The sequence below is a fragment of the Schistocerca piceifrons genome, chromosome X (assembly GCF_021461385.2).
Source record: "Schistocerca piceifrons isolate TAMUIC-IGC-003096 chromosome X, iqSchPice1.1, whole genome shotgun sequence".
NCBI classification, from domain to species: Eukaryota; Metazoa; Arthropoda; class Insecta; order Orthoptera; family Acrididae; genus Schistocerca; species Schistocerca piceifrons.
Window position 1 is genome coordinate 440736395 of NC_060149.1, and position 26077 is coordinate 440762471.

Genomic DNA, 26077 nt, shown 5'->3' on the forward strand with positions numbered 1-26077 from the left:
AGGGTTTTGCACTCATCCTCTGTCCATGAAACCAGAAACTGTTCGAGGAGGAGAAGAAGAAGAAACAGAAATCCTCCAAGACCGAAGTTCCAGTGGCGGTCCGTGCCAATGGACCCCAATTGTTCGGAGGTGGAGTTCCCAGTGGTCCCTGTGGCACCAGCCCCACACAAACTGATTCAAAACCAATGTGTATTTGATGCTGTATCCTCGCAACTTGGGCAGCAGGCAACCCTAGGGCATGACCTGGTTCCTTAGTCCCCTTCTGCCCCCCACAGGATACTGATTGTGTGATCCTCCACTGGAACTGTAGCAGTTTTTTCCACCATCTGGCTGAGTTGTGTGGTTTGTTTTGTTTCCCTTGCTTTCTGCATTGCCCTCCATAAAACTTGGTTCCTAGCAAATGCAGATCCCTACCCTCTGCAGCCATCGAGACTATTTTACAAATTGATCTGACTATGACAGTGTGTTGGGCGGAGTTTGCACGTATGTTCTGAACTCTGTTGACAGCAATACAGGCCACTCTGTATGACTTTGGAGGCTGTGGCTGCTCGTGTGAGAACTGCTGTGGATTTTACCATCTGTAATGTGAATCTCCCAACCAGTGGTGAAATGCCTCAGAAAAGTCTGCACTGATTACTTAGATTCACCACACTTCCTCATTTGGGAGCTTTCAGTGCCCACAACCATTTTGTTGGGTGGAACTGTGACCACTTTCTTTACAGAGCTAATTTTTTGTCTCGTGAATACCAGTGCCTCCGTACACTTTAGTGTGCCATATGAGCCTAATCTAAATCTTTATATATATGCTGCCATCCACCATATGATGCATGGTGCAGGGTACTCTGTACCACGACTTGTCATTTCCGTTCCTGTTCCACTCGCAAACAGAGCAAGGGAAAAGCAATTGTCTAGATTCCTCCACATGAGCCTTAATTTCTCACATCTGATTTTCGTGGTCCTTACGTGAAATGAATGTTGGCAGCAGTAGAATAGTTATACAGTCAGCGTCTGTTCTTCAAATTTTCTCAATACTGTTCCTCGAAAATAATGTCACCTCCCCTCAGGAGATTCCGATTTGAGTTCCCGAAGCATCTCCACATCATTTGCATATTATTCGAACGTACTGGTAACAAATCCAGTGGCCCACCTCAGAACTGCTTTGATGTCTTTCTTTAATCTGATGTGGTACGGGTCCAAAACACTCGAGCAGTACTCAGAATAGGTCCGCTAGTGTCCTATATGTGGTCTCCTTTACAGATGAATCACAATCCTAACATGCTTGTTCCATTTTGTATGACTTTGCAAAGATACACTCAGATATTTAAAACAATGTGATTGTGTCAAGCAGTACACTACTAAAGCTGTGTACAAACATACAGGATTGTTTTTCCTACTCATCTGCATTAACTTCCATTTTTCTAAATTTTTGCCATTCATCACACCAACTGTCTGTCATCTTGTCCCATCCTACAGTCATTCAACTTCAACACCTCCCTGTACACCACAGCACCACCAGCAAACAACTGCACATTGCTGCCCACTTTGTCCGCCATATCATTTACATGTATAGAATATAATAGTGGTCCTGTCGCACTTCCCTGGGGCATTCTTGATGATACTTGCCATTGAGGACAACATACTGAGTTCTATTGCTTAACACTAGAACCACTTATATTTGGACATACCTAAAACTGCAAAAATAAAGTAGCTTTTAACAACTTATCATTTATTACTTTAAAAAACTTACTCATTTGCTGGGTACCTTTACTGGCTATCACATAATAAGTACAAATAATAGTCTTTTGATGTAAATTTGTTGCGGACGTTTTCTTGCACATATGACACTTTACAAATGATTCGTTTCCTTCACAGTTAGACTTTACAAGGCGATGTGTATGCTTTTCTTGTCTCTCAGGAATGTTTTAAGTTGTGACGGAGGTACTATTCTTCCTGGTTGTTGCATACTTCTCAGCAAGCTCCTCCCCCAGCTGCAGTTTGAAGTCTCTGCATTTCAACTTTTCCTTGTTTAGAGCACTGTACAATACTCAGGCATTTATCCCATCCAAATCCAGCAATCTGTAAAACGTGTGAGCAGGCCGACATCTCAATGGTGCTTTGACAGAGTATTTGTGAGCCAGTTGATTCACCACATCCACTCCTTATTTAGAGCCACTATAAAATGCAATTGCATCTGTCTACATCTTCAATTTTATGTAAGAGTGCATAGTGCTGAGAGTCGAGACATTCTTGGTGTTCTTTCCCTTGTAAACTGTCATTGTGGTATCATTCTTCTTCAACAATACTGTGCTGTATAACACTTCTTTTGCCTTCTTGATACAGACTCGATTTTCCCTGTAAGATCAAAGTATGATGCCAACTAGACTTGTAGCATTTGCTTTCAAGGTTTCAGAGGGAGCCAAAGAGGTGAAAAAAATTATCACATGTGGCATTTCTTCCTTTATTGAGCTAAGGTTGCCTCAATTTTTTCACAACAAAACCACCAAGATCCTCATCACTTGGCATATTGTCATCCTTTCCTAGATAAGGAAAAGCATACTTTTGCCCGTATTTATCCGTTTCTGAGGCCATGAACTCTGTGAATCTTTGATTAGAAAAACTGTTTGTCGATTGTTATATATAGACCCGGTATGTAGCTATGTTTTGTGCTTGTACAAGATTTCTTATACCAAAGCAAACTTGTCTTTTTTCAGTCATTCTGATTTTGTGGATCTAATGTCAAATCTAAGATTACACATTATCTCTCTGAATCTGTCACTGTGTCAGATGCATTTTGTAAATCTAGAAATATGGAATCTACCTGTTGCCCTTCATCCACAGTTTGCAGTATATCGTGTAAGAAGAATGTCAGCTGAGTTTTGCATGAACAATGCTGTCTAAAAAGCTGGTTTGTGGACAGAGGCTTTCCGGTCTCTAGGAAATTTATTGTATTCAAAATCAGAATATGTTCAAGAATTCTGCAGCAAACAGTGTTTGGAGTGTTGGTCTGTAATTTTGCAAATGTGTTATTTTGTACTTCTTTATTGCAATTTTTCCAGTTGCTTGGGACTTTTTGCTGGGTGAGAGATTCACAATAAATGCAAGCTAAGTAAGGGGCCAGTGCCATAGGGTACTCCCTGTAAAACCAAATTGGCTGGATGGACCTGGGGAATTATGTTTTCAATTGTTTCTCTATGCCAGTTATGCTTATTACTCTGTCATCCACACAGGGCTCTGATGATCAAACGATGGTATGGTTGTATGATTCTCCTGTGTGAACGACTAAAAATGTGAAATTTAAAACTTAGGCCTCTGTTTTACCATCTTCAACTGCCACATCAGTCTGGTCAACGAGTGACTGATTTAATATAGGACCAGAATTTTCTCTGATTCTTGGCCAGATCTTTTGTTAAGGTATGACGGTGGTAGTTGTACGCTTCGCGCAGAATTCTGCACAGACCCACAAATCTCTACTAACCTATGCCTGTCATTTGTGCATTCTTTTTTTGAACCGAGAGTGCAACCTTGTTTGGCCAGTGGCCTTTCCATTTGCAACCCTGGTGTTCTCCCCTCCATCCATTGAAAAGTCTATAGGGACCTGTTCTATAGTGACCATTTTCCGATCATCCTGTCCTTCTCTTAGTAACATTCCCGTGAGCAGCCATCCAGATGGGCTGACGGGAATGCCTTTGCGTTTGCTTCTACCATCGCCGTTAACACTTCACCATGTGGAGGTATCAGTGTGGCTGTCGAGAGCACAACCACTACCATTCTATCAGCAGCAGATTTAGCGATACTCCATTCCTCAGCCCCCCCTCCCCCAAGCTTCAGATATCGCCATGGCCATTAGAGATCACGGACGGGCTCTCCAATGCCGTAAGTGACATCCATCAGTGGAGCACCTCATTACCTGTAAATGGCTCTGTGTGCGGATCACCACCTAATAAAATGCCAGACCAAGAATGCTGGAAACGGTATGTTACTACCATTTTACCACGTACCTCTCCTTCACAGGTTTGGGCAAGGGTGCCTCTGTGGGCACCAGTCCCCCACAGATGTATTTGGTATCTCCCTGAATGGTGTTATCTGCACTTTCCTAGATGCTGTTGTCAAACATTTCACCCTGTGGTATGCTTGAGCCCCTGTTTACAAGAAATGTCAGCCTCCTTGTTGTGACCTCAAACAGCGGGCAGAGTGAATTCAGCTACCTTTCACAGTATATGATCTGGAGCCATAGAATGCTCCATTCCGTGAATGGGACTTCCTCAGTGCTCTAACTCTTGGACCTGACATTCCCCAGAGCTAGACTGCATCCACAGCCAAATGCTCAGACACCTTTTTGTGGATTACCAATGTGACATCCTTGCCCTTCCCAGCCATATCTGGGGTGAGGGTGTGTTCCATCTCAGTGGCACAAAAGCATTGTTGTCCAAGTACTGAAACCATGTAAACATCCCGTTGAGGTGGACAGCTTTTGCCCAGTTAGTCTCACTAATGTTCTCCGGAGGTTTCTCAAACATACAGAGAGCTGGTGGCTGTGTCGGTATCTTGAGCATTGGGATTGTTTGGCTCCATCCCAAGGTGGTTTGTGCCATGAGGCCATTCTACTGCTGACAATTTGGTGTGACTGTAGTCAGCTATCTGTTCGGCGACATCATCATATTGCAGTCTTCTTTGATTTGCAAAAGGCTTACGATGCCATATGGTGTTATCACATCCTCTGTACCCTACATGAGTGGGGTCTCTGGATCCTGCTCCTATTCTTATCCAGAACTTCTTGTCACTCTGTAGTGTCCAGGTTTAAGTTAGTGCTTTCAACAGTACCCCCCCTCCCCATCCATATACAAGAGAATGGGGTCCTGCATAGATCCGTATTGTGTATGCCCCTTTTTCTAGTGGCTGTCAATGATACAGCTGCAGCTGTGAGGTCTAAAGTGACACCCTCTGTGTCTGCTGATGGTTTGTGCATTTGCTGTTGCTCCTCCACTGTGGGTGTTCCTGAAAGCAGACTGCAAACTACCATAAGAAAGGAGCAGTCCTGGAATCTCATCCATGGCTTCCAGTTTTCAACCACCAAGACATGCATAATGCACTTCTGTGTCCATCGTGCTGTCCATTTGCAGCCAGGACACTCTCAGTGTGACCTCAGGAGCTCAGCATTGATTTGCTGGGTGTGGGCTTGGCATCCCTGGGGTTCTTGAGCTGGGGACCGGTAAGCACCACCAATCCCCAGTCACTGTAACATCTGGGCATGCTTCAGCTACCATCACGTGGCGTGACAGTGGAACATTTTGTGTCTCAGGAAACGGGGATCTTGGCTTGACTGCCCAGATCATGTGGATGGGATAAACCTCTATAAAAAAGACCCTCAATCTCAAGGTGTGCTGCACGCCGATGGATACATGGCTGTTGAGGTGGAACAGTCGTTAGCATGCAACCTCTGGGGAACCTGCCGCACCTCAGTTGTATAAGGTTTACTCAGGCATGCTGGGCTCTGTCTGAATGGACCCTTATTACCCTATCTGTTCGTGGGACTGAGATGGGACCCTCAAAATCTTCTTCTCCTCCTGCAGGGAAGGGTGTACTGCGTGGAAGTATTCACACCCATTCATCCAAAAAGAATGAGAGAGGCTAGTCTTCCTGATAATAATGCTTTGGACTGCAGTGACAGGGCTCATGGAGTCGTGAATAACAATGTGTTTCTGGTGATAAAGAGGGAGGAGGGGACATTTGAAAAAGTAACCCCCTTTTATATCCATAAGGGTAAGGAATGCCTCACTGGAACATTAAAATTTATAAAACAATTATGTAATGGCTTATTGTTGGTTGAAACCAACAGGTCAAAGCAGGTAGACCTTCTTAAGAAATTGCAGAAACTGGGTGACTGTGATATCATTGTTGAGATGTACACCCCTCTCAACTCCAGTAAGGGCATTGTCACATGCTGAGGTATCATGGACATGGACATAGCAGAACTGAAGCAAGAATGGACATCCCAGGGAATAGTTGATGAGGAGCAATGAATGCGCAGGAATAAAGGAGCAATTGAAAAGACTGCCACTTTTATAGTCAAATTCAATTCTGACATTGCCTGAACATGGCAGAGTTCCTTCGACTTAATGTTCGGCCTTACATTCCAAGCCCACGCTTTCAGACATCATTCTTTCCCATCTGACTGATGAGGAGGATATAATGGAGTGAGATGCCTTGGATTCAGGCAGCCCCTCCACTCCCCTTCGTTCTTAGAGTGCTTCACCTCTGCGGTGCAAAGATAGGAGTAAATTAAAACCGCACTGATCACATGGCTTCCGTACTACATTGGAACATGGGTGGGTTCAGGACTCATGTGGAGGATCTGAGACTCCTAGCACAGGTACGTCCCTTGTGCTTTTATTTACAAGAAATTCATTTTAAAGATACAGATGTCCCTGTGCTACTGGGATAAACGCTGTACCTCAAGGATGACCTATTAGGGGAAAGGACCAAGGGAGGTGTCGCAGTGTTTGTCACTAATGCGCACCACTCCTCTGCCCTCCCTTGGCTACTGACCTGCAAGCAGTTCAAATTCAGTGTGTCGAAGGATCACTGCTCACTGTATTTACCTCCACAAGATGCACTAGGCTCTGAGGCTGTCACAGATCTTATCGCACAACTCCTGCAACCATTCCTCCTCCTGAGAGACTTCAATGCCCATCATGTCCTGTGGGGCTTGCCCTCAGGGTCGGGTTTTGGAGGACCTCATGACGTCTCCCGGGCTGTACATCCTCTACACGGGTACTCACACACATTCCTCTACTGCTACTGGGTCGTTCTCAGCTATCAACTTCTCTCTCTATTCCTCTGCCCTCGTTGACTGTTCAGTGGGAGGTCATTGATGACCTTCATTCCAGTGACCACTTCCCAATCCATCTTCACCTACTAAATGGCTCATCACCTAAAGTTGAGCCCCCAAAATGGATGGTCAGCAGGGCTAACTGGACACCTTTCAGCCAGCTGGCTGTGTTCGAACACTGCGACAGCATCCGAGAATGGGTGGTTAACATCACACGAGTGATCCATCATGCCACTGACCTATCCATCCCACATTCCTCAGGTCATCTTAGGAGGCAACCAGTACCTTGATGGACAGATGAGTACCGTTCTATGATCTGGGAAAGGTGTGCGGCTCTTCAACATTTTAAATGCTGACTGACAGCAGACAACCTTAGGGCCTTTCTAGTCATGAGGGCCAAGGCTAGACGTGTCATTAGGGAGAGTAAGAAAAGGTCATGGCAAGCGTTCCTGGACTCCATCAATTTTTCTACTTCTATAAAAGTGTGGGAAGCCTACCCGGAGGATTTCCGACAAACGCAGACTTTTACCGATAGCAGTGGTGCTGAAATGGGGGTGCCTCCAAATAACATCCAGAGACATTGTTCAGATGCTGGCCGAACATTTTGCACAAACTACTGCCAATACACGCCAGGATCCAGTGTTTCGTCACTATCATGTGACTGTCAAGAGGGAAAAGTTTGACTTCAGATCCAACAGTTCTGAGCCCTACAACTCCCATTTCTCCATGTGGAAGCTCGAATCGATGCACAGATTTGTGACACTGCACCCAGTCATGACCAAATCTGTTACTGCATGCTTCGAGATTTGCCAGTAGCATCAAAGGAAATCCTCCTCAAATGCTTTTAATCTAATATGGCAGACAGGCAACTTTCCCAACTCATGGAGGGAGGCAATTCTAATCCCCCTCCTCAAACCACGAAATGACTGCACATGTCCCAGTAGTTATCGGAGTATCGGCCTTAACGAGCTGTGTAGGAAAGACCCTGGGGAGAATGGTTAACCATCATCTGGTCTGGTTGTTAGAGGCCAGGCAACTCCTTAGCCACTCTGTGTGGATTCTGAAGATATCAGTCTACTGTCGACAATCTGACCCTCCTAGAGGCGGTTATTCAGCAGGGTTTCCTCCATAAGCATCACTGTATTGGCATATTGTTCGATAAAAGTAAGACATACGATACTACTTGGAGACACTGTATTCTCACACAACTGCAGCAACGGGGCTTTTGTGGCCACTCCCCCTTCTTCATACAGTCTTTCCTCCTGTTTCAGCAGTTTTTTAAGACCCGAGTTGGTGACATGCTGTCTGATCGATTTGAGCAGGAGAATGGTGTTCCTCAGGGCAGTGTTTTAAGTGCTACCCTCTTTGCCGTAGCCATCAACAGTATGACATCTACGGTAAGGAGTCCTGTACAGTGCTCCATATTTGTAGACAATTTTGCTGTTTTCTGTTCCTCCTCCAGTGTTGCAACAGCGAGCCGTCATTTGCAACTTATGATGTGGAGGTTAGAGGAGTGGACCGCAAAGATAGGGTTCCAGTTGTCCGCAGATAAGTCTGTGTGTATTCATTTTAATCATTCTCGTCGCCTTTTTAATTTGCCTGTTGTGAATATGGGGGATACCATCCTACATTTTAGAGAGACAGTGTGGTTTCTGGGCCTCATTTTTGCCTCTACATCTACATCGTTATTCTGCAATTCACACTGAAGTGCCTGGCAGAGGGTTCATCGAACCATTTTCATACTACTTATCTACCATTCTACTCTCGAATGGCGCGTGGGAAAAAGAAACACCTAAATCTTTCCGTTCAAGTTCTGGTTTCTCTTATTTTATTATGATGATCATTTCTCCCTACGTAGGTGGGTGTCAACAAAATATTTTCGCATTCGGAAGAGAAAATTGGTGATAGAAATTTCGTAAATAGATCTCGCCGCAAAGGAAACCACCTTTGTTTCAGTGACTGCCACCCCAACTCGCGTTTCATATCAGTGACACTCTCACCCCTATTGCGCGATAACATGAAACAAGCTGCCCTTCTTTGCACTTTTTCGATGTCCTCCATCAATCCTACCTGGTAAGGGTCCCACACCACGCAGCAATATTCCAGCAGAGGACGGACAAGTGTAATGTAGGCTCTCTCTTTAGTGGGTTTGTCACGTCTTCTAAGTGTTCTGCCAACAAAGTGCAATCTTTGTTTTCCCTTTCCCACAATATTCTCTATGTGGTGTTTCCAATTTAAGTTGCTCATAATTGTAATTCCTAGGTATTTAGTCAAATTGACTCCAGATTGTTGTGGTTACCACACCTGCGAGACCTGAAAGCCAGAACCCCGAAGGCACAGAACATCATCAAGTGCCTTAGCAACAGGTCTTGAAGAGTGTACAGGGAGTGTCTCCTTCAGTTTTATCGTGCTTTTTTGTGTTTGTGGCTGGATTACGATTGCATGATGTATGGGTCAGCAGCCCTCTTACTTGCGGATCATTAACACTGTCCATCATGAGGGTATTTGGCTGGCCACGGGTGTTTAGCGGACGAGTCCCATACCTAGCATCTTTGCTGAGGCAGGGGAACCGCCACTTACCATCCGGCGCCAGCTCCTCATGGTGCGTCAGGCATGTAAGTTCCTTGCAGCTCCAACTTCACCATACTGTTGCTCGTCCACCTCTGGAATGCCTTTTTTGCAACCGTCCACGAGCCGTGATGCATGATGCCATTTGGAATCCGCGTGCAGCTTGTGCTGGAGTCACTCGGTGTGGGGCCAGTACGACCCCAGATCCAGGGTTTTAACCGTCTGCCGCCCTGCTTACTGGAGAGGCCCCGAGTGAGTTTAGATTTTGTGTGGTACAGGAGAGATAGCACTCCTGCTTCTGTTTTTAATGCGATATTATCTGATATTTTATCTGGGTACCATGACCATGTAGCTGTTTTTACAGATGGGTCTAACTGGGGAGGAGGAGGGGGGGGGGGGTGATGGCGACTCTGTTGGTTGCTCTGTTGTTTTCCCAGATCATGTCCTCAATGTCAGACTGCCTCCAGAATTTACCGTCTTCAACACAGAGTTATATGCGATCTTGCAAGCACTGGAACAGATGAGACCTTCTCCTGGTGTTAGATTTCTCTTTTGCTCAGATTCTCTGAGCGCCCTTTTCTCTCTCCAAAGTTTTTACTCAGCAGATACAGTACCCAAAATATCCAGGATGCCCTCCTACAACTAAAACTGAGGAAGGAGGTGTCTTTCTGCTGGGTACCTAGGCACATTGGAATTGCAGGGAATGAAAGGGCAGACTGAGCAGCCAAGGATGCGTGTCGTGATCCTCTGGTATTTCGGTGTGCTATCCCCGTGCTTGCTATCACCTCGCTGTTGAGGTACAAAGTTACGTGTCGATGGGAAGACAAGTCGCTGGCACTGACCAATAATAAGCTCCATGTCATGAAGCCCACAGCTCAAACTTGGAGTACTTCCTTCCAGCCATGTCGGTGAGACGAGGTCCTTGTTACTCATCTTCGCATAGGCCACAGCCCTATGACACATGGATTGTTAATCCGGCGAGAGGACTCTCCAATGTGTGGCGCTTGTGGCGTGCAGATCACGGTGCGACACATTTTATTGGACTGCATTTTATTTGCTGAGCAGGGGACTTCAGTGGATTTGCCGGTGGATCTGCTGCCTATTTTATGTAATGATCAAGTGAATGTGGTTAGTGTTTTAAAGTTTTGTGAATTGTCGAACATTTTTAACAAGATTTTAGGGAGATACCCTTAATGTGTCAAAGGATGGCTGGCTCAGCATAGTTTTTTGTAAGTGGTCAGCCAGTCACATGTCCCTGTGCTTTTTAGTTCTTCTGTGTTTTGTTTTCTCTGTGTTTTAATTTCTTAATCTCTTCTCTCCTGGTTTTAGTGCATGTGAGAGCGCATGTGATACAGAATGACTGTGTGGTCATTTCGAGTGCATGCATGTACAACACTTTTAGTTCATCTCCACATTCGTTTGTTTTCATAAGTGTAAGGGCACTGATGACACACACACACACACACACACACACACACACACACACACACACACACACACAGTGAGCAGTTGCTCAATATAGTGTAGTCTTATCACTTTTTGGGACTGGGCTTTGATGCCCAGTTGACGTGTCTTCCCCATCTTCTCCAACTTGAGCAAACATGCTGGTCGCACTTTAATACTCTTTTCTACCCCAGTAGCATCAGCTGGGGCACAGACTGCTGTACACTTTTGCAGCTTTACAGAGCTCTGATCCTGTCCCATCGTGACTATGGGAGTCTGGCATATGGCTCGGCATTGCCTTCAGCATTGCGGATGCTGGATGTGATACAGCATTGTGAGGTCTGCCTTGCAATAGGTGCCATTTGGACGATCCCTGTGAACAGCCTACACGTGGAGCTGGGTCCATCCACTACAAATTAGCTGCCTATGACTGCTGCTCAGGTATGTGGTATACATTCACTGCTGCCCTGAGCATCTGAACTACTGTGTCAGTTTTCCTGGTGGGGAGATCCACCTCCCACAGTAGAAGTGCAGGACTGGAGTCACAACTGCAGTTCACATAAAGTGTGTCTGCTCTGAACTCCAACTTTGCCTTCACAGTTGCCTCTTGTCAGGGAGTAATTGTGTACACCCCCATGGCAGTTTACACTGCCCTGGGTCTGTCTTGACTTATCCTTCAGGCCTAAATCATCTACTGACCACATGGTTTTACTGCCTGTTCTTGACCGTCCTTTGTGTGTTTCCAGCTGTGGAAGTTGTATACACTGTACACTGGCGGCTCTCTGGTCGATGAACAAACCGGTTTTGCCTATACACATGCAAGATGCAGTGAATTACACTCTTTGCTGAATGGATGCAGTGTATTCACTGCACGATCTTTTGGCTATTGACCAGTGCTACCCTTGACACTCATTGGTTTTGACTATCCAGGGTCTCCTTTGTGATCTCCATCAAGTTGATCATTTAGTTATCTTTGTCTAGACCTTGGGTTACGTTGAGAGCCCAGAGAATGAACTTGCTGTCTGGTTGGCCAAGTTGGATATCAGGATGCTGACTTTGGTTGACGGGGATACTGGACAGGACCTTCAGTCAAGTGAATGCTGTTAATTTTAGAGTCTTGGAACACTGATTCGTGTACCCTGGTTTCTCCGATCAAACTGCACACAATGAAGAGGACCATGAATTTGGGGCTGTCCTCCCTCCATGCTTCTCAGGGGGAATCTAACATGCTGTCAGCTCCATATTTGTCCACACTTGGTTAACCTGGGGCCACATTTTATGACTTGAGGATCCACTCCACTGTTGGTATGGTGCCCATCTGACAGTGGCCCATATACTACTGGACTGCCCTAATTTGTCCACCTTACTGCTAAGTTTAACTTGCTGACATGCTGTGTGCTGCATCTGGGGCTAGCGGATAATGCTAGAGTGTCTGATCTTGTTCACTGTTTTACCCATGAAGGTGGTTTTTAGTCCTCTCTATGAGATAGGGCACATTGGCCTCGTTGGCTGCTTGAGGGTTTGGAGGGGTGCCTCGTCACTTGCTCTGACTACGGCCCCTATGGTTGCCCTTGCTCAGTGGTCTTGGGCTGGCTCCTACCCTTCCCACCTTTCTATAAGTTTTTGTACATCTGTTGTTGATTTACTGTCTCATCATTGTCATTCTCTTTCCTGAGATTTTATCAGCTAGTCAACGCTGCTAGTTTTCTTGTGATAATGGAGGGTAAGAACACTCGGGTCAGATGCTGAGGGCGTGTCTCAAATCACGTAACATGTCCCTGAGGACACCACCTGCTTTCTGGGTGAGGCAACTCGCTCACCTTCACACACACACACACACACACACACACACACACACACACACACACACACACACACTTACACTTCTACTTGCTTCCGTCTCTTGGTTTTATTGATTCTTGCTTACAACTTGGTTCACCAGGATTTGTCTTCTGCGTCTTTCCTCTCTAGGGACTCCTCCCAGCTTGGCACCTATAGGATGGAGGGACTGATGACCTTGTAGTTTGGTCCCTTTAACCATATCAGTGCAATCGAGTCAAAGTTGGGAGAAAAACGATGAAGGGAAAAGTCAGAGAAATTAATGGTTGGAAAGTGTCAGAATTTTGTGCTAAATACTGTTAGAGAGAGTAAAATGCAAATTGGAAATGTTATAGTTTGAAAATAGTGGTTATCCTTATTCTACTCTAGTATGGTGTCTTGGCCTACATTTATCAATTATCTTAAAATCTAGTTTTAATTTTATCTAAGATTTTACATTCTTCATTTTCCTCTTTTTGTCCAATTCTGTAGAAGTTAATCAATGTAATAATGCTTTTCACCTATTCTTATTGCTATGATAAGCTTTCAGTTTCTTTGTTTTACATTGTGTTTTAATTCTCTTCATTTCAGTTAATACTACTCTAGAATAATAGTTATGCTGCATTCTAGGAGGACAATATAAATTTTCTTTTCACTAAGAATCATTCAGTTATTGTTATGGGTTCACTGTGGTAATTTGCTAGCACTTATTTGTACTGTTAGTTTTAGGTCTGTTGTCTAATTTTTATTGTGTGTTTCATTTACAGTGGAGTGAAATGGTTCACATATTTTGTACTGGTGTTCCACTTAAAAAACATAGGCGCCACATAAAAGTATATGAAAATTGTTTCACTGCTTCAGAAGCTGTGTCTTGGTTTCATAAAGTATTACAGAGGAACCAAAATTTTGATCCAACCATTACAAAAGAACAAACCATTCAGTTACTTAACAAGTTCTTACATGCTGGAGTCTTTCAAAAGATGAATACAACCTATCCATCAGAGAGTTGTTTCAAGGAAAATGGAGATATATATCAGTAAGTGATATTTTCTACTATACGAAAAGTGTTCCTGGTTCATTTTGGTTTATGGTGTAACAAGTATCAATACTGGAAGTTTTTTTTTTTCCAATTTTAACACGTGTGAGTGAGTGAGTGAGTGAGTGAGAGAGAGAGAGAGAGAGAGAGAGAGAGAGAGAGAGAGAGAGAGAGAGAGAGACTAAGGCTAAATGCTGACTGCTAATTGTTGACATAGGTATTATGATGCTCCCTAGCCTATAACTTTTAATGTGTTTGCTATTGCCCTTTCCCACCAAATTGTCTGCAAATTCCCAAAGGAATAAAATTAGAGAAAATGTAGTGGTCATTTGTTTCAAATAAACATATAATCTTACACACAAAAAATGGTTTTGCAAAAGACACTTGACAATTACTGTGGATGTGAGCTAACTTTAAACACTCAGCAGAATGTTCATTCTGTGCTTGTGTTTAGAAATCCAGTGTTGAACTTCTTGTAACTGTAGAGGCATGTCCCGTTACTGATTTCAGTGTGAAAAACTATTTTAGTATTTTGAACCTTGTCTTAATGAAACTTAAGAGAAATCAGTTCTCATGGCCTTCCTAGAACAGTGGTGTCATGCTATTGGTTTCTATTTTGTTTTAATGTTGAGGTATCCTGGAGACTGCAAAGTGCATCACATAGTGTGTTAATCTTAGTCAACTAAAAATTCAGCTATCAGGAAACATTTAGTTTTATGCGGTTTCTGGAATTGCTTTGTTTAGAGGTGGCATTTGGGAAAAGTTACCTGGCTATTTCAGCTGGCACATAGCTTCTCAGCTTAACTGAGGTTACATAATGTTACCACAAGCTTCCATTATTATGGAGCCCACTACACAATTTTATATTGTTGTGTAGTTACAGGCATGATGCAGTAACACTTCCTGTGCCTGCCCGATGTTGCCATTCACAGCGTGCAACTGTAAGTTATAAAAATAAATCACAATGGCGTGTGCGAAGTATTTGACATATAGTGATTGCAGTTAATTTTCATAATTACTTGAATAATGAAACTGCCACAGAGTACTTATGAAAAGCCTGGATTAGTGAAACCTGTTTCTTTAGGCATTTGTGTTGGCACCAACTCCAGTATGTTTTGTAGTACTGTTACAGAGGCATTTCCATTGAAAAATGATTGAGAGTGGATAAACAGAATTAGTACAAAGTGAGTAAGCACTTTTGGATCAACTGGGTCAGTAATATCACAACCGTAATCTCAAACTAGTCCTCTCGAAAAATTATGGAAATTAACGGAATCTATCAGGTACATTTTTAAAGATTGTTAAATTCAATAATACATTTAGAAATAGACATGCTACAATCTGATAAGAGCTGTCTCCAAATTTAAAATAGTAGAAGCATGTCAAATAATTAGAAGAGGGTAGAATGAAAAAAAAAAAAATTGGTTCTGATTATGTAAACACTGGTTTTGCCATCAAAATTTACCTCATTAATAGCTGAAATAAAACCTGAAAGTTAATCTCACATAATCATTATGCACTAGTTTAACAACTCAACGTTTTATGACCTTTCAAGGTGTGATTTTGCTTGTTGTATTTATTACAGTTACCTGCATTTCTGAAGTTGACAAACCACCTTCTTGTTAAATGTGTATGTGTAGTAAATAATTAATTTGATGACCATCCTGTCCACTTTGTTAGCAACAGTTTTTGGATTTGGGGAATGTTCTGTGGAGGTCATAATACCATATATGCATTCAACCGTTCTTCTTGTGCTTAAAATTAAATAACTTTGTACATATTCTCTTCACCCAGAAATTGTCATCAGGATAATTATTTCATGAGATTGAGTTTGCTTCAGCTCCAGAAAAAAGAAAGGCCGTCTCAGTTGTTACCCTAGGTAGCTTGCAGGCCAATGAAAGTAAGTCCACCCCTTCCCACTATTTTCATTAAAATTCTACAAGCTGGAAGCTGAAAATTACTGCCATCACTTTGTTTCCTGTACCCTCCATTGACTGTGAAAATGAACCTATAGTTATGGACAGCAGCAGGTTGCAAATAACACAGACCAAGGTTTCATAGTTACAATACAGGCTCCCTCACCCTAACAAGCTCCCCATCTAAAGTGGCCATTGCATTTGGAAAAATTAGTTTTCTTTGTAGCTATACACAATTTTTAAACAGTCTTTATCAGCTGTTGCTAAGTTCTCAGTAGAAACCTTCTTCCAAATTTCATTGGTATCCATGGTGTACTATACTTGCTAGAGGTGTTGTACATTCTGATTTGTTGTCCAATGAAGCAAAGGGAAAGACCAATTGTCAGGTATATGGAAAGGTTAAAGTTTCATAGAAGTCTATTTACACTGATGCTGAAGTTTATGCTCTCATGTGTGAAAAGTTCACATTTGCAAGTGTAAAAATGACATCATGGTCATTCCAATTATACACTGTGAGAAAGTGCTACAGTTTTATTACAAAACTTTCACAATGTCCCTTATATAACACATGCTATTATATGAGTGATAATTGTGTGTGTGTGTGTATATATGCTCATTAATTAAATCATGTGATGGACATTCATATATGAAGTACATATGTAGCACACAGTCTGCCTCTGGTACTGGTAATAAAAATAATCGTAACTTAATGTCATAGTTAACTACTTTTCCAATGAAGTACACAATGTGAAATAAGTGCTTGTCATCAAATTTCGCTTCAGTTTCTCTAAGATGTAGTGGAATATCTGTTTTAAACCTATGGTGTAACAGAAATCATTAAATTTGTGTATCTAGACTCATTTCTTCCTTGCTAAATCAAAACAAATCTGTGTCATCCAACAACAAATTAGTCATTTCCTTCAAATCACTAATAGTGAAAGTTTCCTCAAAAGTAGCAACAGTGCAGGTGTAAGACTTTGATCAAGTATGTTTGATCTGGTCGAATCGTAATGGTTAGCCCTGCCAGAGTGCTTCCGACAGGACCAAGTTCGTAATCAACTACTTCTGCATCAGGTCAGTGCAGAGTCAATTTGGACTCTGTGTCCAGGGTAACCCTAGGCATAGCCAGACATGACAGACTGTGCAGGGGTTGATGGACTGTTCATGGAGGTTTTTTGTTTGTTGGGGTCAATGAAAAGTCATTCTGGGTCTCATTATAAACAAAATTTTGTTTAATCCATAATCCCATGTTCTCAGTTAATATAGCAGGTTCAAATTAGTTTGGCATCATATTTGATGGTGACAGCAAAACTGATGATGATGATGATGATGATGATGATGATGATGATAAGCAGTCACAGCAGCTGGATATGTAACACTATCCTGTACTACCGACAGAACTATTGCAGTTAACAAGCTTGACAATGTTGCTCGTCAGCCCAGTAAAAGATGGTTTCTTTTAATGTAAGAGTCTTGTGTGATAGAAACAGTAACGATAATGTAACTTAGAAGAAATTTAAATGTAAGGACCTAGGCGTCATGATCAATCATATGTGGAAAGATGTTAAAACTGATGGCATTCCCCTAACCGCTGTTGCCTTGGGATCAGTTCCACATAGCCTTAACAGTACTTTGTCTATAGTCCTAAGATGTAGTCAGGACAATGAAATAAAAGATTTAGCACTTTCAGAACCACACATACTGTGTGTAAAACATAAAATAACTTAACCTTCCTAATACCGTGGGGGTCAATATGACCCCATAAGCACAATGGAAATATACAGGGTGAAGTGAAATTCGCGCACTCACTGAGGCTCCACAGCATGACTCATCACATGCCAGCGATAAAAAAATGTCTCACAAAATTTCGTCCAGCAAGTGCATCCAGCAGAAAAAGGATGTTACAGAATTGCAATCTGGCAACACTGTAACCACGTGTGTGGTAACTACCTCTGACAGCACACACTGCTTGTTCTGTACAATTGGTGCAGTGGATAGGTTTTTGGGTTTGCATGCAGGAGGTCGATGGTTCGATCCTGGGTTGAGGCCTATGTTTTTTTATTTGGTAAATGTAGTGCAGGTGGTATGGTATCTGGCATCTAATCATCAACAGCGATTGCAGCGGGTCCTCTAGAAAACACTTGCACTTACATACTACAATTGTACAAATGGAAGATTTGTCAGCCTCGACAGAAGTCCTTTTCATGTCATGGAATTTCACAATTACTTCACTCAATAGATGCCAAACCTGTTTTCTTTGTATCCTCCTCCAATGGAGGGTTGGAACTGTAATAGTGCCAACTATTTATTTACATCTCATACAAAATAGATATGTGTTTTAAAGTTTTACTGACCTTCAAAGTAGTCACCAGCATTGTGTACAACCTGTTGCCAACAATGTGGAAGTCATGGAATACCCTTAGCAGTGCCAGTTGTTGTGTTAACAGTTCGAGTGGCGCGATCTCTTGGCCGACTAATTTGTAGCAGTTCTGAAGCGAACGCCGTGAAGTGTTTCCTTCAGTTTAGAAATCAAGTTGAATTCATGAGGGCTTAAGTCAGGGGAGTGCAGTAGGTGGTATAGCACTTAGCAGCCCCATCAGTCAAACAAATCAGTAACAGCTTGCACTGTATGTGCTTGAGCATTAGCCTGCAAAATGATGGTCAGGTCCTGCAGAAAGTGTCATCACTTCTGTCTCTAAGCTGGTCGTAGGTTGAGTTCCAAAAATGAACATCATAGAGACAGAAGGCCAACACTCATATAACATTTATGAAAAGAGAATGATGAATATTATGTTGGAAAGTTGTAATGAATGTTGTTGTGTTAGTTCTTTAAAATATTGTCAGTATATCTTGTGTAAATTATGTGGTGTCTTTGAGGCTCCAATGAAACAAAAAAATATTTTATGAGTCATTTACACTGAAAAGCCAAAGAAACTGGTACACCTGCCTAATATTGTGTAGGGCCCCCACGAGCATGCGGAAGTGCTGCAACACGACATTGTATGGACTTGACTAATGTCTGAAGTGGTGCTGGAGGGAACTGACACCATGAATCCTGCAGGACTGTCCATAAATCCGGAAGAGTAAAAGTGGGTGGAGACATCTTCTGAACAGTACGAACAAGGCATCCAAGATATGCCCAATAATGTTCATGTCTAGGGAGTTTGGTGGCCAGCGGAAGTGTTTAAACTCAGAAGAGTGTTTCTGGAGCCACTCGTAGCAATTCTAGACGTGTGGGGTGTCGCATTGCCCTGCTGGAATTGCCCAAGTCCATCGGAATGCACAATGGACATGAATGGATGCAAGTGATCAGACAGGATGCTTACGCGTGTGTCACTTGTCAGAGTCGCATCTACACATATCAGGGGTTCCATATCACACCAACTGCACACGCCCCACATCATTACAGAGCCTCCACCAGCTTCAACAGTACCCTGCTGACACGCAGGGTCCATGGATTCATGAGGTTGTCTCCATATCTGTACACGTCCATCCGCTCGATACAATTTGAAACTAGACTCATCCGACCAGGCAACATGTTTCCAGCCACCTACATCCAATGTTTGTGTTGCTGGGTCCAGGTGAGGTGTAAAGCTTTATGCCGTGCAGTCACCAAAGATACACGAGTGGACCTTTGGCTCTGAAAGCCCATATCGATGATGTTTCATTGAATGGTTCACACGCAGACATTTGTTGATGGCTCAGCACTGAAATCTGCAGCAATTTGTGAAGGGTTGCACTTCTGTCACATTGAACGATTCTCGTCGTATGGGAAAATCCTCAGTTCATCGCTACCTCGGAGAAGCTGTGTTCCATGCCGCTTGTGTGCCGACTATAACACAACATTCAAACTAACTTAAATCTTGATAACCTGCCATTGTAGCAGCAGTAACTGACCTAACAACTGCAACAGATGCTTATTATTTCATATAGGCATTGCTGACCACAGCACTGTATTCTGCCTGTTTCGGTATATCTGTATTTGAATACGCATGCCTGTTCCAGTTTCTTTGGCACTTCAGTGTATTTTTCCTTTAAACTAGATTTAACTGTAGGATATTTTTTCGTGCCGTTAATTTTTCTATAATACGTGCATACAATTGTGTCTGTTCATTATGCTGAAAGTATGTCAAAGGCAGTCAGCTGAAGCACAATTGATGTAGTTAATAGGAGAAAAATATACAAAACTAATATGTCTTTTACTTTTCAGACTCTGCAAAAATATCCCTCCATTTGTGGAAAAGTCTTCTCTGCCAGTCTCTTCCAAGTCTTACCATGTTGCCTCAAGACTGATTAACTATAAAGATGCAATAACTGGCAAACCACAAAGTGATTCTTGCCACTATATTGTGGAGAAACCAGGAGAGCAATATAGTCTTAGTGGTAGACGGGAGATTTTATTGCAACAGACTTGCCACGCTCAAAGCAATGGGTTTATAACACGTAATGGATCTGCTTTTAATACAAGGGATGAAAAGAAGTTTTCACAGGTTCCACATTCTAGAATTGGGCCACACACTGTATACAGTAATAGAAACAATACGATATCCAGCACCCAAAGGTTAGGTCAGTACATCTGCCAAAATGAAAGCAAAAACGTGTACTCTCTAGGTTCTTCAGCAACTGAACAAGTGTGCAGTGTAACAGGAAAATCAACACACAATCAATGTTTAAAACAAACAGTTGAGCCCCAGAGGCAGAATTCATATCGACAGTCTAGAAAGCACACTTCTTCTGGTGAAAGCAGTATTCGGAATCCAAATGGCATACACCACATGCAAATTGTGGCTGGAAATGATGTGTGTGGTTTAGAACCTGACCATAACAAGAGAAATTTGCAGAATTTATATGCCACTGATTGCTTGTTGGGCCCACAGAATATGCAGTCACACTACGGCAGTGACTACTGTGATCTTAAGGGTAAAAATTTCATTTACTCAGATCCTTACAATAAAGACGAACCTCCTAATAAATGTTATAAAGGAAATTTGGTACATTCTAATGATAATACTGCCCAGAAAGATTCTTCAAATGATTGCAATTTGAAGATATATTCTCAGTCGGATGGCTCAGTTGCCTTTGATCACAATGGACAGAAATTCTGTCAAGATGACATGCCAGCTATGAAGAACATGGTTAGAAGGACTTTGGGGGAACCACAGAATACAAGAAGTTTTGATTCTGTGGGTCATCTGAGCAGGCATTCCTGTCTTAGTTCGCAGGATACCAATAAAGTTAAAAGTCAGAATGAGAAGTATTCTGAACACTCACATGCATATCGAAGTACCCACCATCCGAAACTTAATGGTAGTACTAGGAGAACAACACAAGGTCAGTCATTCCAAAAACATCAGTACTTCACAGAGAGTACAACTGCAGAACCCAGAAACTCTGCTTCTGAAGGAATACAGTCACTACCATCAAACCAGGAATCCAGGTTTTATTTTGGTGAGCTTGACAACAGAGTGCTGCCAACTACACGTAGAAGTTATGCTGTATTAACTACTGATGAAAGCAGTGAAGCTGACCGTACCTCACAGGCCTCTATTCCACCAGACATTTACATGAAACAGAACGGCAGCACTCAGTATATCTGGAAGGATCTGCTTTTTGAAAGGTAGGTGCTTTGACTGTTGTAAGCATCTATTATAACAATAGCTGTTAGCTATCTTACTTAACAGGCATCTTTCCTAAATTAATGAAATTATACTTGGAAATGATGTAGGTTGCATACCACTGTGTTCAATTTATTAACATCTCAAGTGAAATAATTATTTTAAAATATTGGCTAATTAAGCTCAGGTATTGCCTGCAGGGGATGCAGCAGCTCTTATAACTAATGTATGTGACACAACCACAAGTCATGTATGGTGCTGATCAGTGCTTTTAATTGTAATGTGCTGCCACGAGGGCAGTGAATATGAAGATGCTCGTGTTTGAGTGAAATCAGTTAAAATATATTGAATAATATTCAGCATGTGGTTGTGTTCTGTACATTATTATTGCTGTGTGAACATGACTTTACCACTTTTAAGTGGTTTTTACTTCGTCAGAGAACTTCTTTAACAAACCAAAAGGTCACTGTGACAGGAAATGGAAATTATTGGCACAGGGGTAAGGAGGAGGATTACTTTTTCCCCAGGAATTTGAAACTGTGTGTTCTGATATACAGTAAGTTACTACTACAAAATTTTACAATATTTGTAAACAAATACAGTGAAATAATAGCTTTACAAGCAAATACTATATCACTTACTACAGTTAGCTACAAACTGAAAAATATGTACAGAAACTATTTTGTTATTGAAAAATATGTTTTTGTGTGTGAATAGTATCTACAGTTTTCTCCACCTTCAATGGCCATCTCTTTCTGTGGCCATAAACTTAAACATAACTCCCTAACTCTAAAGATTTATCGGATATTATGCTGTTAATAATAGTTTAAGCACTTGTCTCGCCACCATTAATTCTTAACAGAACATTGTTGAGGAGCAGTAAGCAGAAATTGACAAAGAATCATTATTCTGTGGTTAAACCTATTTGTAATATCACAATATAGTTTATAATCATAGTGGATTCATGATGTCAACACAGTTTTCATCGTATTAATTTTTAAAGTAGGTGAGTGGGAGATTGAGATCATGTTCATCACACACATGCAATGTATCTTCTTTTCTTGCTTAACATTTGAAAACTGTGAGAGCAAATTGTTTAGTGTATGGAGTTCATTTAAATACAAATTTGTGTAGTGATATTTTACTGTTCTGTTAGTATCTCATCACATGATAAGAATTTTTGTTTACTTCTCCACTAATATTCATATTCATAGAAAGACACAGTTACTACATAAATTAACACTCTCAAATAACCATGGCACTTTTTGGAGTGATGGGGTTTTGCATTATCCTGCTGGTGTATAGTCGCCAGTAGGGTGCTGTGGACAAACAAATGGTTACTCACGATCAGAAAATAGGTTCCATTATCACTTCTGGTAGGAAATGGTGGACCTTTCAGTGGCCACATTTCATTCATTGTAAAAATTCAAGCTTTACACCTGCCTGAACAGTAGCCTCTTAACGAACAAGGTGCATGGCTTCATGTGGTTTTCAAAGTACTTATAACCAACCAACACTTTCGGGAACCACTCATCCCTCTCGAGACCCCTATCCCCAGAAACCTACAGATCAGAGGTCAATTACCAGCTGCATGGATCTCAGCCTGTAGGTCCCAGGGCTGCCCACTCTTCACCGATCCCCACACCCACAGTGGATGAGTCCTCTCAAGAATCTTGACCATCAAAATTTCTGAGAGAGAAGAATTAGATGAAAACTACTGTGGTGACCCCAGAGGCATCAGTTCCTTCCATACCGTTGGATTCTAAACCAGTGTTCATTATTGATGAGACCAGTGAGAAACAGTGGTCCTAGGATGTGACCTGTCCCCCTGGCCTCTTCACTCATAACCAGAACAACTTCCACATAACAATCCAATGGAACTGTAATCAATATTAGTGTCACCTGCTGGAATAACAACAAATTTCCTCATATTCTGCTATCTGCTCTCCATGAAACACACTTCACTGATGACCATTCTCCAACACTCCCAAGATTTCCATGAATTTGTCAAAATTATACTGTCCGTTGGAGGGCATCTGGAAGGTTCTGTGTATTGGGTTGCACAGGTGTCATCAGTGACAGGATTCCCCTCCATATCACATTAGAAGCATTAGCGAGACGAGTGCACGCAACCCAAGCAATCACAATTTGTAACGTTTATTTAGCTCCAGGCAGGCCGCGTACATTGAGATGACTGCCTTAATCCAATAACTCTCCCACTCTTTTCTCCTACTTGGGGATGTCAGTGCATACCCCTCTGTGAGGAAATAATTCCTCCACTCATAGGAACTTTCTGATTGACCTGTTTCATTCCGATCTTGTTCTGTCTCTCTTCAATAGCAGTTCTCCTATCCACTTCAGTGCCACCCATGGCACCATTTTCGGCCATCAACCTTATGATCTTCATGATAGTGACCTCTTCCCAGTGACCTGTCACTACCCAGTGAGACAGTTACCACGTTGGGCTCTTCAAAGAGCCAACTGACACTTACATACCTTCCTTGTCACCTTCCTTCCCTCTGTCAGATTGCACTGACGAGGTTGTGGGAGCCATCTTCAACACTATCACATTTTGCTTGGCACCATCAGATTTTATTTACCCTCCATGACTAGTTCTTTCGAGGCTCCCTACTGATTGTTATTCCTCATTTGTTATCCCTCAGATTATTTTGGGTTGCAATTAGTACATCACTCAGCTCCACACAGGTTCAAGAGTGGCATATCACAGAGTTCCATGTTGAGTGCTACCCTCTTCCTCATTGCCATCAATGGGCTAGTGACTTCCATCTGGCTACTGGTCACCCCTGCACTCTATGTCAATGACTTTTACGTGTGGTGTAGCTCCCACCAAAACGGCCTTGCTGTGCTGGTACTGCGAACGGCTGAAAGCGAGGGGAAACTACGGCCATAATTTTCCCCGAGGGCATGCAGCTTTACTGTATGATTAAATGATGATGGCGTCCTCATGGGTAAAATATTCCGGAGGTAAAATAGTCCCCCATTCAGATCTCCAGGCGGGGACTACTCAAGAGGATGTCGTTATCAGGAGAAAGAAAACTGGTGTTCTACGGATTGGAGCGTGGAATGCCCGATCCCTTAATCGGGCAGGTAGGTTAGAAAATTTAAAACGGGAAATGGATAGGTTAAAGTTAGATATAGTGGGAATTAGTGAAGTTCGGTGGCAGGAGGAACAAGACTTCTGGTCAGGTGGCTACAGGGTTATAAACACAAAATCAAATAGGGGTGATGCAGGAGTAGGTTTAATAATGAATAGAAAAATAGGAATGCGGGTAAGCTACTACAAACAGCATAGTGAACGCATTATTGTGGCCAAGATAGAAACGAAGCCCGCACCTACTACAGTAGTACAAGTTTATATGCCAACTAGCTCTGCAGATGACGAAGAAATTGAAGAAATGTATGATGAAATAAAAGAAATTATTCAGATAGTGAAGGGAGATGAAAATTTAATAGTCATGGGTGACTGGAATTCGAGTGTAGGAAAAGGGAGAGAAGGAAACGTAGTAGGTGGATACGGATTGGGGCTAAGAAATGAAAGAGGAAGCCGCCTGGTAGAATTTTGCACAGAGCACAACTTAATCATAGCTAACACTTGGTTTAAGAATCATGAAAGAAGGTTGTATACATGGAAGAACCCTGGAGATACTAAAGGGTATCAGATAGATTATATAATGGCAAGACAGAGATTTAGGAACCAGGTTTTAAATTGTAAGACATTTCCAGGGGCAGATGTGGACTCTGACCACAATCTATTGGTTATGACCCGTAGATTAAAACTGAAGAAACTGCAAAAAGGTGGGAATTTAAGGAGATGGGACCTGGATAAACTGAAAGAACCAGAGGTTGTACAGAGTTTCAGGGAGAGCATAAGGGAACAATTCACAGGAATGGGGGAAAGAAATACAGTAGAAGAAGAATGGGTAGCTTTGAGGGATGAAGTAGTGAAGGCAGCAGAGGATCAAGTAGGTAAAAAGACGAGGGCTAGTAGAAATCCTTGGGTAACAGAAGAAATATTGAATTTAATTGATGAAAGGAGAAAATATAAAAATGCAATAAATGAAGCAGGCAAAAAGGAATACAAACGTCTCAAAAATGAGATCGAGAGGAAGTGCAAACTAGGTAAGCAGGGATGGGTAGAGGACAAATGTAAGGATGTAGAGGCGAATATCACTAGCAGTAAGATAGATACTGCCTACAGGAAAATTAAAGAGACCTTTGGAGAAAAGAGAACCACTTGCATGAATATCAAGAGCTCAGATGGAAACCCAGTTCTAAGCAAAGTAGGGAAAGCAGAAAGGTGGAAGGAGTATACAGAGGGTCTATACAGGGGCGATGTTCTTGGGGACAATATTATGGAAATGGAAGAGGAGGTAGATGAAGATGAAATGGGAGATACGATACTGTGTGAAGAGTTTGACAGAGCACTGAAAGACCTGAGTCGAAACAAGGCCCCTGGAATAGACAACATTCCATTGGAACTACTGACGGCCTTGGGAGAGCCAGTCCTGACAAAACTCTACCATCTGGTGAGCAAGATGTATGAGACAGGTGAAATACCCTCAGACTTCAAGAAGAATATAATAATTCCAATCCCAAAGAAAGCAGGTGTTGACAGATGTGAAAATTACCGAACTATCTGTTTAATAAGTCACAGCTGCAAAATACTAACGCGAATTCTTTACAGACGAATGGAAAAACTGTTAGAAGCGGACCTCGGGGAAGATCAGTTCGGATTCCGTAGAAATACTGGAACACATGAGGCAATACTGACCTTACGACTTATCTTAGAAGAAAGATTAAGGAAAGGCAAACCTACGTTTCTAGCATTTGT

General features: G+C 42.3%; 1 protein-coding gene across 1 annotated transcript in view; it reads left to right on the forward strand.

Annotated features, from left to right (window-relative positions):
• Positions 1–26077, forward strand: part of LOC124722044 (DEP domain-containing protein 1A-like) — a 128341-nt gene that overhangs the window by 39754 nt on the left and 62510 nt on the right. The window contains exons 2-3 of the mRNA XM_047247234.1: positions 13426–13694; positions 19821–21227. Coding sequence (XP_047103190.1) covers positions 13426–13694; positions 19821–21227 — 1676 coding nt within the window. The remainder of the gene's footprint in view (positions 1–13425; positions 13695–19820; positions 21228–26077) is intronic.